The sequence below is a fragment of the Anopheles coluzzii genome, chromosome X, assembly GCF_943734685.1.
Source record: "Anopheles coluzzii chromosome X, AcolN3, whole genome shotgun sequence".
NCBI classification, from domain to species: Eukaryota; Metazoa; Arthropoda; class Insecta; order Diptera; family Culicidae; genus Anopheles; species Anopheles coluzzii.
In genome coordinates this window covers 2170642-2182319 of record NC_064669.1, presented here as the reverse complement: position 1 = coordinate 2182319, position 11678 = coordinate 2170642, and the positions used below count along the sequence as shown (strand labels likewise).

The 11678-nt window shown below is 56.9% G+C and overlaps 1 protein-coding gene across 4 annotated transcripts; it reads left to right on the top strand.

Moving 5' to 3' along the window:
* The first annotated feature begins 740 nt into the window (after nt 1–740).
* Nucleotides 741–11522, top strand: LOC120947984 (uncharacterized). Of its 4 annotated transcripts, none has more exons than XM_040363927.2 (4): nt 741–1252; nt 3628–8157; nt 8254–8501; nt 9267–11522. In XM_040363927.2, exons 2-4 carry the CDS (start codon nt 3757–3759, stop codon nt 11323–11325), a joined length of 6708 nt encoding a protein of 2235 aa, XP_040219861.2. In that variant the 5' UTR covers nt 741–1252; nt 3628–3756; the 3' UTR covers nt 11326–11522. The 4 variants fall into 4 exon arrangements, with proteins under 4 accessions (XP_040219861.2, XP_040219853.2, XP_049461842.1 ...); XM_040363919.2 differs by having other exon boundaries at nt 741–1261; XM_049605885.1 differs by lacking the exon at nt 741–1252 and adding an exon at nt 1308–2329.
* Nucleotides 11523–11678: the final 156 nt, after the last annotated feature.

Below are 11678 nucleotides of genomic sequence, written 5' to 3'. Positions count from 1 at the left end.
TTCAGTATAGAATTTAAAAAATAGTTTTACAGGCAGTCTCCAAGAAACGCTACTGATGGGGACTAAAAACAGCCGCAAAATACCGCGTATCTTGCATTTCTGCGAAACACTGCTTCTAGGCGACCCAACAAATCTTCCGCAGCAATGTTTGTTGACACTTTCTATTTGCCAAACCGTCTATGCTTTAGCACGAAAGTCGGCTCCGATCCGACTCGGAACCGACTCTAGATTCGCCCGGAGTCGCTTGGTGTCTATCGGAGTCGGTGTCGTTCGGAATCGTCTGGAGTCGTTTGAAGTAGGAGTCATCCAGAGTCGTCCGGAGTCGGTCAGAGTCGGCCGGAGTTGGAGTCATCCGGAATCGACCGGAGTTGGAGTAGTTCGGAGTTGGCCGAAGTGAGCCTTTGAAACAAAAGCATGAATCAACAACACACGCCAAAAAGTGTAACATAAAAAAATACAACGAAATGAAATGCATGATCACAAGCAGATTACCCAGGACGGCTCCAGTTGACTCCGACCGACTGCGATCGAAGCTGGCGGACTATGAATGACTTAGATTCAGATCGAGGACGACTCCGAATTACTTCGATTCTGGCCGTCTCCAGACGATTCCGGGCGACTCCGACTCCGGGCGGAACTAGTGGTTCCTATTTTTCCGGATTAAGAATCGTATTAACAATAGTCGGAGTTGGATAGGAGTCGTGGGTGCGCTCATCACTACAAAGAACTGTCAAATTAACAAAACCGCATATCTCCGAATCCGCCTTTAAGAAGTCTCGCGCATCTCGTGGACTACTTGTACCTAACATATAGTGACCCACGAAAGGCGCTTCTCACCTCCTTCCATCTCCTGACCACCCTAATGCACCTTGCAACACAACACACACACACACACACGCACACAAACAATGCGTTAGAAAAAAAAACACATTCCATCACGTTTCGCCGCACTTTTCGCCCCGCCGTGTCGAAACGGGTGACAATCGCTAGGAACACTTGAACCCGACAGCGTAAACGCACAATTGCGATTGGAATTTACCTGTGCACACGGGTTTGTTTGCGCCTGTGCGTACAGTAGTGTGTGTGTATGTGGGTGTGTGCGTGCGCAGTTGGGTGCCGTTCGAACACTGCACGGGTGCGTTTACGCGAGGCCAGTCAGGGCCCCTGTCAGTGAGAGTTTTACCGTGCAAACGAATAGTGGAGCAGAGCGGAACAAAAAAGTTTTGTGCCGTCGTCCCGTGTGGTGCGTGTGGTGCGTCAGGTGAATAACGATACAACCTTAGTTCCCCTTCGTGCGTACGTTCGAAAGCGTATCGTTTTCCATTTTTTTCTTGGTTGCAAAATTCCAGCCCCATCCATCAAGGGGTTGTGGGTTTTTTTCCTTCTCCTGCGCTGTGCATGGGGCAATGGGAATCGATCGCAGCCAACACTGCTCTTGTAATGGCGTACAAGTGTTGTATGTGTGTGTGTGTGTGTGTGTGTGCGTGTGTGTGTGTGTGGGCTGCGTGTGAATACGATAAAGAGGGCAAGGCACATGATGATGATGATGCGAGCGAACGAGAGAACGAACCGAACCGTAGCGAAAGCGAGTGCGCCCGAATGTATGCAACGGTGTATGCAGGAAAGAAACAGCATGCGAACGATTGTGTGTCGGTGTGTGTGTGTGTGTGCGTTGTGTGTGCTTTGCGATGTTTGCGTCTGAATGAGGAAGAGAGAGAGTGAGTTTGAGTATGTGTGTGAGAAAGAATGGATGCGTGTGTGAATGAGCGAGACAGAAACAGCCGTAAAAGTCAATATACACGGCCATGATGTCTAGCATTCTTTTTTTTTTTTTTGATGTGTTGTATTTGTCCATTTTGACGGGAGGCCATATCGTTCCGTTGTAATAAAATATTAACAATTTCCGAGAATTGAGTTCACGGTTGTGTGGACGGGCCCGTGTGACGCGTGTATGTGTGTGTGTGCGTAAGAGATAGAGAGTGTGTGTGAGAGGGGGCAGCCCAGCAAGGGGTGCTGCTTAGGGGGAAAACGCAATTTTCGTAAAATAAAACTATGTGTCTTACCCTCTCCCGCAGACCCCCAGTTATCCCTCCGGCAGCCCCTGCATTATCAACACAACCGATTACCCGTGCTGTCTCCTAGTGGTGTTCCATTTTAGAGCAATTCCTTTTCTTTGCCCCTTTGCAACAGTGGAAAAAGATGGCTGCCACTACTAACTGAACCGTTTCCAACAACAATCATTTGCCACTGAACCCCTGCTTGCGGGCAGCTGCGGGAAGGGAATTGCGTATCTGTGTCTCTGCGCGCGTGTGTGTGTGTACCAAGAAGGGTAAGAAAGGTAGTTGAGATCAGCAACAATCAATTCAACACAACAACCACCGGTATCAACCTTCGAAACATCCCACCCGCCCTCCCACCTTAGCTCGGATGGTGCGCAACTGTCAAACGTTCAAGCAGGATCATCGCACCCCCCTCTCCTTCTCCCCTTCTTCTCGTAGCCGGCCACCTGCACGGTTAGCGTGAACGAATTTGACCCTAAAGTCGCCCAAACTCGCTACCGAGAAGCACACCCCAATTCCTAGTATCCGAACCGACTGGAGTTCAAATCCCTCTATCTCCCCTTGTATGTTTGAATGTATGCGTGCGTGCGTTTGTGTGTGTGTGTGTGTGTGAAGGACGGGTAAGTGATATGGGCCTGTGCACGGAAAATTCCACGCAACTCAAAGCGAAGAACCGTCACCATCCGCACACGGTCGAATCAAAAATCAATTTTGCCTCATTCTCAACCAGCATTTTTGGTCTCCCGATGAGAAATGGCCTTGTGAGAGGTGAGTTGCTGCCGTTGCCGTAATCTGCTGTAAAGTAATCGGACGAAACGCTGTACCATGATGGCAACACGGGCGAGATGAAATCATTGGTCAGTTTTTAGCTAAACGGCCGTTTCGTTTCGTTGCATTTCCCGTCAGGGGAGCGATATTGCAACCGGAATCCAAGTGGAGCGGACACGAACCGTTTGCTGCAACTCGGTTCGCTTTCGACAAAGACGCAGCGCAACCTTTCTTTTTTTGTTGGCACACCCTTCCACTCACTGGTGTCCTCTGTTTGATGTTGCTGCTGGGTTGGTCAGTGTGCTCTCTTTGCTTTGAAACAGTTGTGCACGCCTGGTTTCCGGATATTGTGTTTCGCGAACCGCAGCTCTGCCACCGTCCTCCAATCAATCAATGCACAGCTGTGTTGTGGCTAGTGATGGGAAAAATGATGAGATTTCGTCGGAATCGATTTCGGCTAGCTCCAAAGATTTCTGGAATCGATTCCGGAATCGGCTCCGGAATTGGTTCCAAAATTGGTTCCCCGTAATCGACTCTGGGCTCGGATCCGGATTCCGTCCCAGAATCGGTTACGGATTCCTAATTGGCTCCGGAATCGACTCCGGAATCGGCTCCGGAATCGTCAAAGAACCGGCTCCGGAATCGGCTCCGGATTCAGATTAAGCTCCAGCATCGAATTATTTTGTCGTTCTCATTTCCCGGATCCGTTCGATTTGACATCTAACATTTTCCAACCTATCCAACTTTTATATAACTTCCCCGTTTTCTTCTGTTTGCTCTCCTTCGCTTCACATTGCAGCTCCATAACTCCTGTCCCCGCGGAGACGAAGAGCCGCTTGAGGGGGAGGGAAGGAGGGAATCCCCCCTATCCACGTACAGTCTAGCGCTCGCCGGTCGGCTGCACCCTCCCCCACACCCACCCACGAAAATGGCGATCGAATGTCCGGTCTGTACGCTGTACCTTCGGTCCGGCATGACGCTGGCCGAACATTTGGACACGCACCCGAAGGAGAACGTGATCAAGGCGCTGGTGAGCATGGTCAAGCCCGACAGTCTCCCTCCGTTCGGCGGCGAGCCGGTGGAGGAGCTGGGCACGGCGAGCGAGCCCGTTCCGGCGGAGGGTGGCAGCACCGCGGCGCTCCACGGGCAGCCGGGCCCGAGCACCAGCAGCACAAGTGCCAGCAGCAGCAACACGATCTCATTTCGTCCGAACGATCGGACCTCGGCGTCCGTGGGGATTTTTGAGGCACAGCCGTCACTGTTTCTGGACAATGCGCTGATAGCAACGTCGGCCACTAGTAGCAGCAGTAGCAGCAGCAGCAGCAGCAGCAGCAGCAGCAGCACTACCACCCCCGCCACTGTACAAGTCAACCTTACCTCCAGCCAGGCACCGCAGGTCACCGTGGTGAAGAAGATCGATGTGCACGGTGTGCCGTGCTTTCAGGTAAACAATGTGACGCTGGTCAAGCGGGAGCTGGTACAGCCAGTCGCAGCAGCAGCGCCGGCACCACCACCCCCTCCACCACCACCACCAGCACTGCCAGCGCCGTCTGTCGCCACTGTCGGAACGGTGCCGAACGAGCTGGCGGCGATTGGGCCACTGGGCGACGAGTACACCGAGCCGAGCGGGAGTGGCACGGCAGCCGGCGGCAGCTCGTCCCGCGTCGTCTACCCGCGGTACACGAACGAGCTGTACTCGGGCCCACCGCCCCCGTACAGTCGCGCCATCTCGTCCACGGTGGCTTCCAGCACGCAGATCACGCCCGTGCAGCAGCAGCAGCAGCAAACGTTGCAGCTGAGCATCACGAAGAGCAGCGTCGGCGGGCTCGGTGTGGTGGGCCAGCAGATTCAGCTGCTGGCGAAAAACCTGTCCGAGGCGTCGGTGTCCGCGTTCAAGCAGTACCCGGCCTCGGCAGTGCAAACCGTGTCCGTGCTGGACCGGGGCAGCCACGAGGAGCCAGCGGCAGCAACGGCGAGCGTCGCCTCGCCGTCGGCACCGGTCGGCACCCCGAAGCTGCTGTACAGTGTGGCGACAACGGCGGGCCCAAGAACGGCCGGGACTGCAATAACGTCCACCACCACCACGACCACCGCCAACACGCCGAGCGCCAGCACCGCCCTGGTCGACCATCTGGCAACGGGTGTCCCGACGATCACCACCACCACCGGCGGTACCAAAACGACCGTCTCGGCGTCCCCGTCCTCGTCCAAGTCGAACGTGGTGAAGGTGCTGAGCAACGTGAAGGTGCACACCGATCTGAAGGACTTCCAGGACATCATCATGCACCTGAACGCGGGCCAGATGTCGATCGTCGGCGACAAAACGTCCCTGATACCGCCAGTTACCGAGCGGCGCCCGTCGGCGTTCGCGGCGAGCACACCGGGCCGTTCCCTGCTCGCGATAACGCCGGCGAAGAGCGAGCTCCCGGCGGAGCAGCAGCAGCAGCAGCAGCAGCAACCGCTCTGTAACACCGGCATGCCGACGACCAAGAGCGAGGTAGAGGACTTGACCGGCGATTACGATCACGAGGTGGAGTACAGTGGCAGCTGGCAGGAGATGGACGACCATTATGCCGACGGTGAGGTGCGCAGCCAGCAGTGGGAGGGCGAGGAAGAGGAGGGTGCGGGCGGAAGCAGCAAGCGGTTCCGTAGCGCTAGCGAGCAGCGGGAAACGCTGCCGGCGGCCGCCGCATCGCTGGACGAGCGGATGGCTCCGGGCGAAATGGCAACCGGTGGTGGTGGTGTGGCCTGCTCCAGCGGCAGTGCGATGGTCACGAGCGTCATCCGCAAGACGCCGCAGCCCGTGCCCTGTGCCCTGTCGCCACCCGCGCCTCAGCAGGAGTCGAAAGCGAACGTGAAGCGGCTGGTGTTTCGCGTGGCCGGCAACAGTGCCACCCCGACGACGGTTACGATATCGCCTGCGGGGCCTTCCAGCGCGCCGAAAATTGTGCGCGCCTGGCAGGGGATCAAGGTGGAGGAGGACGGCACGGAGCCAGCGTCGAGCAATGCGGACGGAATTGGTGGTGTGGCTGAACCGGATAGGGCAGCAAACGACGCAAGTGCAATAAACGCAGCAGCAGCAGCAGCAGCACCGCCACCTACAGCAACAGTCAGCACGAGTCTCGATTACGGCGCGATCAAGCAGAGGCGAGGGGGTTTCCGGCCGCCGAAAAAGTTAGCAATCAAACCGAAACGTACGTCGGTGGGGGAAGGCCCCGCGCCGTCCACCTCGGGGAAGCAGGGCGCACCGATGCAGGTGGACGAGGTCGAGCCGGCGCAACCGCCCGCACCGACAACGATGGTAATGGCCACCGCGCTTACCACGCTGGCGGATGTCGTGTGCACGACTGCTGCGGCCGCCCAGCACCTCACCGCGGAACCGTTTTGCTCGTCGTCGTTCAACGGCATCACCGCCGTAATTCAGAAGACTGAAGCAACCGCTCACGCGGGCCCGTACGCGACGGAGCAGCAACAGCAGCAGCAGCAGCCTAACAGCTCGGCCGGGGACGGGATTGCCGACGCATATCATCATCATCATCATCATCATCACCAGCCCCCGGACCCCGTCATCAAGCAGGAATACTCGCAGCCGCACGCCATGCCAGCACCATCGGCGTCAGCAGCAGCGGGCACACTTGCCTCCAGTTCGGCCGTGTACGGTGCGCGATCGTCGTACGGGCTCGTGCCGACCAGCACCGGCACTGTCTCCGCTGCTAGTTCGAGCGCACCGGGCGGCGTTCGCCTAATGCCACAGCACCGCCCATCGACCGAGATCGACGTCGGCGCGTACAACATCTCGTACGTTGGCGAGGCGGGCGAAACGATCTACCATCCGCTGCCGAAGCGCGATGGCAAAACGTTCGGGGCGCAGGAGTTGCTGCCGGCGGGCGGCAATGGGCTGGCGGCTGGGGGCGAGAGCGGTGCCGATGGTTCCACTGCCGCCCCGGCCCACCCGGACAGTCGCCGGATGGAAGTCGAGGAGGTGGAGGAGGACGAGGAGGAGCTGGGAGAGGAGCAGATGGAGCTGGAAGAGGACGACGAGGATGCACCAGAGCTTGAGGAGGAGGATGAGGAGGAAGAAGAGGACGAGGAGGAGGAGGAAGATGAAGACGATGAGGACGATGAGGAGGAGGAGGAGAAGGAGCTGGAGGAGGATTTGATCGACGATGAGGAAAAGGAAGCACATGAGCACGGCGAGCTCGTACAGGAGGAGGAGGAGGAGGAAGAGGTACAGCTGGGTAGCGACGAGGAGGAGGAAGAGGATGATGATGAGGAAGAGGAAGAGGAGGAAGAGGATGAAGAGGAGGAGGAGGAGGACGAGTACGATGATGACGATGTGTACGAGGTCGAGCCGCGGCCCGTCGCTGGCCGGTACGATGCGTCCTCCCAGCCGGAGGCGCACGGCCGTCGCCGATTGCTGATGGTGGTCAGCAAGCCTGCGACAGCCACCGTCACTGCATCGGAAGCGGCCGAACCGAACGGCCCGTACGAACGCCCTTTGCCGGTGGACCCGGCGGCTGAGGTTGTGGCGAGCGGCAGCTTAGTGGTGAAGCGGCTGCCGGCAGCCGTGCCCGGCACGCCGGACGACGAGAAGGATTTGCTGGAGGCGGGACCGTCCACCCGCATGCTCGAGCGGAGCGGCATTCCGCGGCCAAAGTTCCGCATCACCAATGCCGACCCGTTCCGGCCGACGGCAGGGCTGGAACCGGTGCGGAAGACGGAGGTGGACGCGGAGCCGGAGTACGAGTGCTCCGACAGCAAGGACTTTTTGGAGCAGAGCCTGGGCAGCAACCCTGCGGTCGGCGGTTCGACCGTGGCCGCGCACGAACAGATCCAAACGACGGGCGAGCCGCTGGTTGCGCTGAAGGCGGCCAAAGCCGAACCGTGCCACGACGGGCAGGACGACGGGCAGGACACGTCCGCATCCTCGTTTCTTGATCTGAGCACGGTGCGGAAGGGTGGGCTGCCGGCAGTTCCTGTTACCACGGACACGAGCAGCAGCAACAGCAGCAGCAACAGCAGCAACAGTAGCAGCAGTCACAGCACCACAAACATCAGCCTCAGCCAGCACAGCCACAGCCAGCTGAGCCACCGTCACAGTCACAGCGCGGTGAGCGGTGGTTGCAAGGAGGGAGGCGAAGGGAGCGGCACGAGTGGCGGAACGCGCTCCCTGCTGTCGTCCGGTTCGTCGCACGCGTCCACCAGCATGGAGCGGGCACCCTCGACCGAGAGCTTGAACATCCGCACGGACGAAAAGATGCCGGCGAAGGGGGAAATTTCCGAGCAGGAAAGCAACGGCGACATGGACATGACGTCGTGGAACCATCGGGTAAGTTTCTGCGCGATTTGGCGCACACGCTTTTTCTCCTCCCTTGCTAATGGTGTGTTTTGGTCGCCCTTTCCGATGTACTCGCTTCCCTTTAAGATGTACGCCGTGGTCGAGAATATGCCCATCTATCCGAGCTCGTACGATTTATCGACCGCACAGGAGTGCTGGAATCTGAGCAGCCGCAATCAGGGCATCTTTGCCGTGACGGACCATTTCTACCACCAGCAGCAGCAGCAGCAGCAGCAGCAGCAGCAACAGCAGCAGCAACAACACAACAGTGGTAGTAATAATAACTCACACGGCACCACGGTCAACGGCCAGTACATGACGTCACGCGTTGCTTTGTAAGTATTGTTTGATGTTTAGTGTATTATTTGTAGAATGATGAATCTGTAACGGGGCTCTCATGTTAGCAGTGCTGCAAAATGTCACTGTCAATGTCATAAAAAAATCCTCAATCCTGATACTCAAAACGGCTGGTGTGACCGATACATGCTTCATGACATTTTTGCGACCATTGGTCACGACATTTTCTCTCGGTGATAATCATGACATTCTTAGACGTGACACGTACACAAGTGAGCTGATTTGAGCTTCGCTTCAGTCATGATTGTTGATGACTGAAACAGTGGCATTTGGCAGCACTGTTCACAGCCAGAAAAAGTCATGATTATGCTTGTGTCGGCATTAAGCTTAGCCTGTGAGCCAAAGTATAGACGGTTGACTCAAGCACACGCATGTCGTATTCGGCATGTCATGAAGGTCATCGAGTATCAGTAATGAGCATGAAGCTACCACGGATATGGTCATTGTTTTCGTTGGTGAACATCTCGTAATGCTCCTGACATATGATTGCGCCCACTGCATTTAGAATTTTTGGTGTACACATTTAGACAACATTCAAGGCGATGTTTGAAAAAATGAGCGGAATATATTATTCATCGGGTGAAATATTCAATTTAATTATGCAAGTAGCTCTAAAATCAAAAACATTTTACATTTATGGATCTGGTAGTGGAGTTTTTTTTAAGGATCTGTCGTTTTGATTTAAAGAAAAGTTTGAATATATTTTATTAAAACGCTAATAAAAACTCCACTTCACATTGCAGCCAATTTTCCTCAACCGGTCATCAAAACCTGCAGCAGCAGCAGCAGCAGCACCAGCAGCACGGTTCGGCCGATGCGCCCTTGGATGGCGGTATGATGCAGGCGAGCAAGATCGAACCGCCGATGGATGTGGACAGCGATAGCGGGGAGGTGATGCCGAAGCTGCCGTTTGCGGACATGATGGTAGCGCGCATGCACGAGCCACCGGGTGCATACGATGAGGTGGGCAGCAGCCACCACCATCACCACCAGCAGCAGCAGCAGCAACAAACGCTGCACCAGCCGTGTGAAGCCAAGTACGAGGAAACGATCGGTACGACGTCCTACTTTGGTGTTGCGACCTGCTCCGCCGTACCGGTGATGCAGCAGCCGACGGACGATCCCGTGCGGCCCAACCGACCGAAACCGTCCGGCAGCGGTGTCGCGCGCACCTACCGCTGTACGCTCTGCGCCAAGGTGTTCAGCTCGATCAAGCAACGGCGGCTGCACCAGCAGTGCGAGCACGTGGACGATCTGGTGGCACTGTCCTCGTCGCACCAGCAGGAGATGCGCGGCGAGGAGGACAATAAGCCGTTAATGGATGGCAGACAGCAACAGCAGTTGCCCCAGCAGCAGCACCAGCAGCAGCAGCAGCAGCAGCAGCAGCAACAGCAACAGGCACAGCAACAGCAGCAAATATACAAGAAGGCGCCGATTCCCGTGGTGATGAACTATCACTGGATGAAGCAGGAGATAGAGCGAAAGAGTGAGGCGGCGCTGCGTAGCAGCCGGTTGCTGATGGCGGGCAGCAGCGCTGGCAGCAGCACGACTGTCGTCCTGCCCGGCACGAGCAGCGGGGAGGCGGCACCGGGCCAGCAGCAGCAGCAGCAGCAGCTAGTGCTAGAGCAGCACGTGCAGGTGCAGGTGCAGCTGCAGACCGACGGTGGAACCGTTGCGGCGTTGAGCGCGTCCGCTGAGAGCGCGCTGCTGCCGGCGGCTCACTGCTCGGTAGCGGCACGCAACCGTTCGTACGTGTGCAGCACCTGCAGCCGGGAGTTCGACCGGTTCAACCTGTTCAACGAGCATCTGCTGGAGCATCCGGTGGAGTGTTCCGCGTGCGGGCGGCACTTCAAGCAGTGGCGCAACTTTTCGCTCCACATCAAGCGGCACCTCGGCATCAAGGAGCACCAGTGCCGGATGTGCGGCAAGCGGTTCGTCATCAAGCAGAAGCTGATCGAGCATATGCGGGTGCACACGGGGCACGCGCCGATCAAGTGCAAGCTGTGCAACCGAACGTTCAAGCGGTTCTCCAACCTGGCCCAGCACCGGAAGCGCTACCATCTGAACCGCACCGTCGTGAAGGAGGAGTACGTGTGCCAGCTGTGCGGCGAGGTGTTCCACACGATGGCCAAGATGGAGTGGCACAAGGAGACGCACGAGAAGAAGCCAAAATCGTGCCCGTACTGTCGGGAGAAGTTCATACACCGCAACAGCTTGACGCGCCACATCCGGCTGTCCCACACGGACAAGTACGCGAAGCTGGAGAACAAAACCGAACCGTGCAGCATCTGCCAGCAGCCGTACACGAAGACGAGCATGCGGCGCCACCTGGAGACGCACACCAAGGAGCGGATGGCGTACGCGTGCGGCATCTGCAACAAGCGGTTCACCACCAACTGGAACCTGAAGCAGCACAAGTGGACGCACACGAACCCGACGATGAAACCGTTCCAGTGCACGTACTGCCCGAGCGCGTTCGTGCGCGAGTCGGACTTTGTCACGCACGTCAATGCGCACCGGTCGATCCGGCCGTACACGTGCAATCACTGTGGCAGCCAGTTCATCCGGAAGTACAACTGGATCCGGCACACGCGCGAGCACGAGATCGACAAGGGGCACCGGTGCGACGTGTGCGGCCGCCAGTTCCACCGGAAGTACTACCTGACCGAGCACAAGCGCATCCACACGGGCGAGCGGCCGTTCGCGTGCAACATCTGCGGCAAGACGTCCGCGACCAAGACGAACCACAACAAGCACGTGCGGATACATCACGCGCGCGACCCGCTCACGGCGGAAGGGTAAATGCTGCGAAACGAGGGTGTGTTTTCTGTTCGCGTCTTGACACGCGGCGTATTTAGCGCAGGCGCATTTTCGTGACTTTGTATATCCGTACCGGGAAACGACATTTATGCATTGTAACGCAGCTTTCTAACGTAGTCTACACTTTGCGGAGTAACGTTTCGATTAGGACGTTAGGATAATCTTTTTTTTTTTTTTTTAATTAAGGAAGGAAAAGAAAATGGCAGAGATGAGCATCACCCTCTGCCAGAACAAACCTACTTTTCGCTGGCACTTTGGCACGCGGGATGTGACCTTTTTTTTTTGTTTTAAATTGCATTGGCCAGCGTGGCCGGGTATGGCTCTGTGTACATATT

Coding starts and splice junctions, on each gene's coding strand:
- LOC120947984 (XM_040363927.2), top strand. CDS start 3,757: ATGGCGATCGAATGTCCGGTCTGTACGCTGTACCTTCGGTCCGGCATG. Junction 8,158..8,253: donor TGACGTCGTGGAACCATCGG/GTAAGTTTCTGC, acceptor CTTCCCTTTAAG/ATGTACGCCGTGGTCGAGAA. Junction 8,502..9,266: donor ATGACGTCACGCGTTGCTTT/GTAAGTATTGTT, acceptor TTCACATTGCAG/CCAATTTTCCTCAACCGGTC.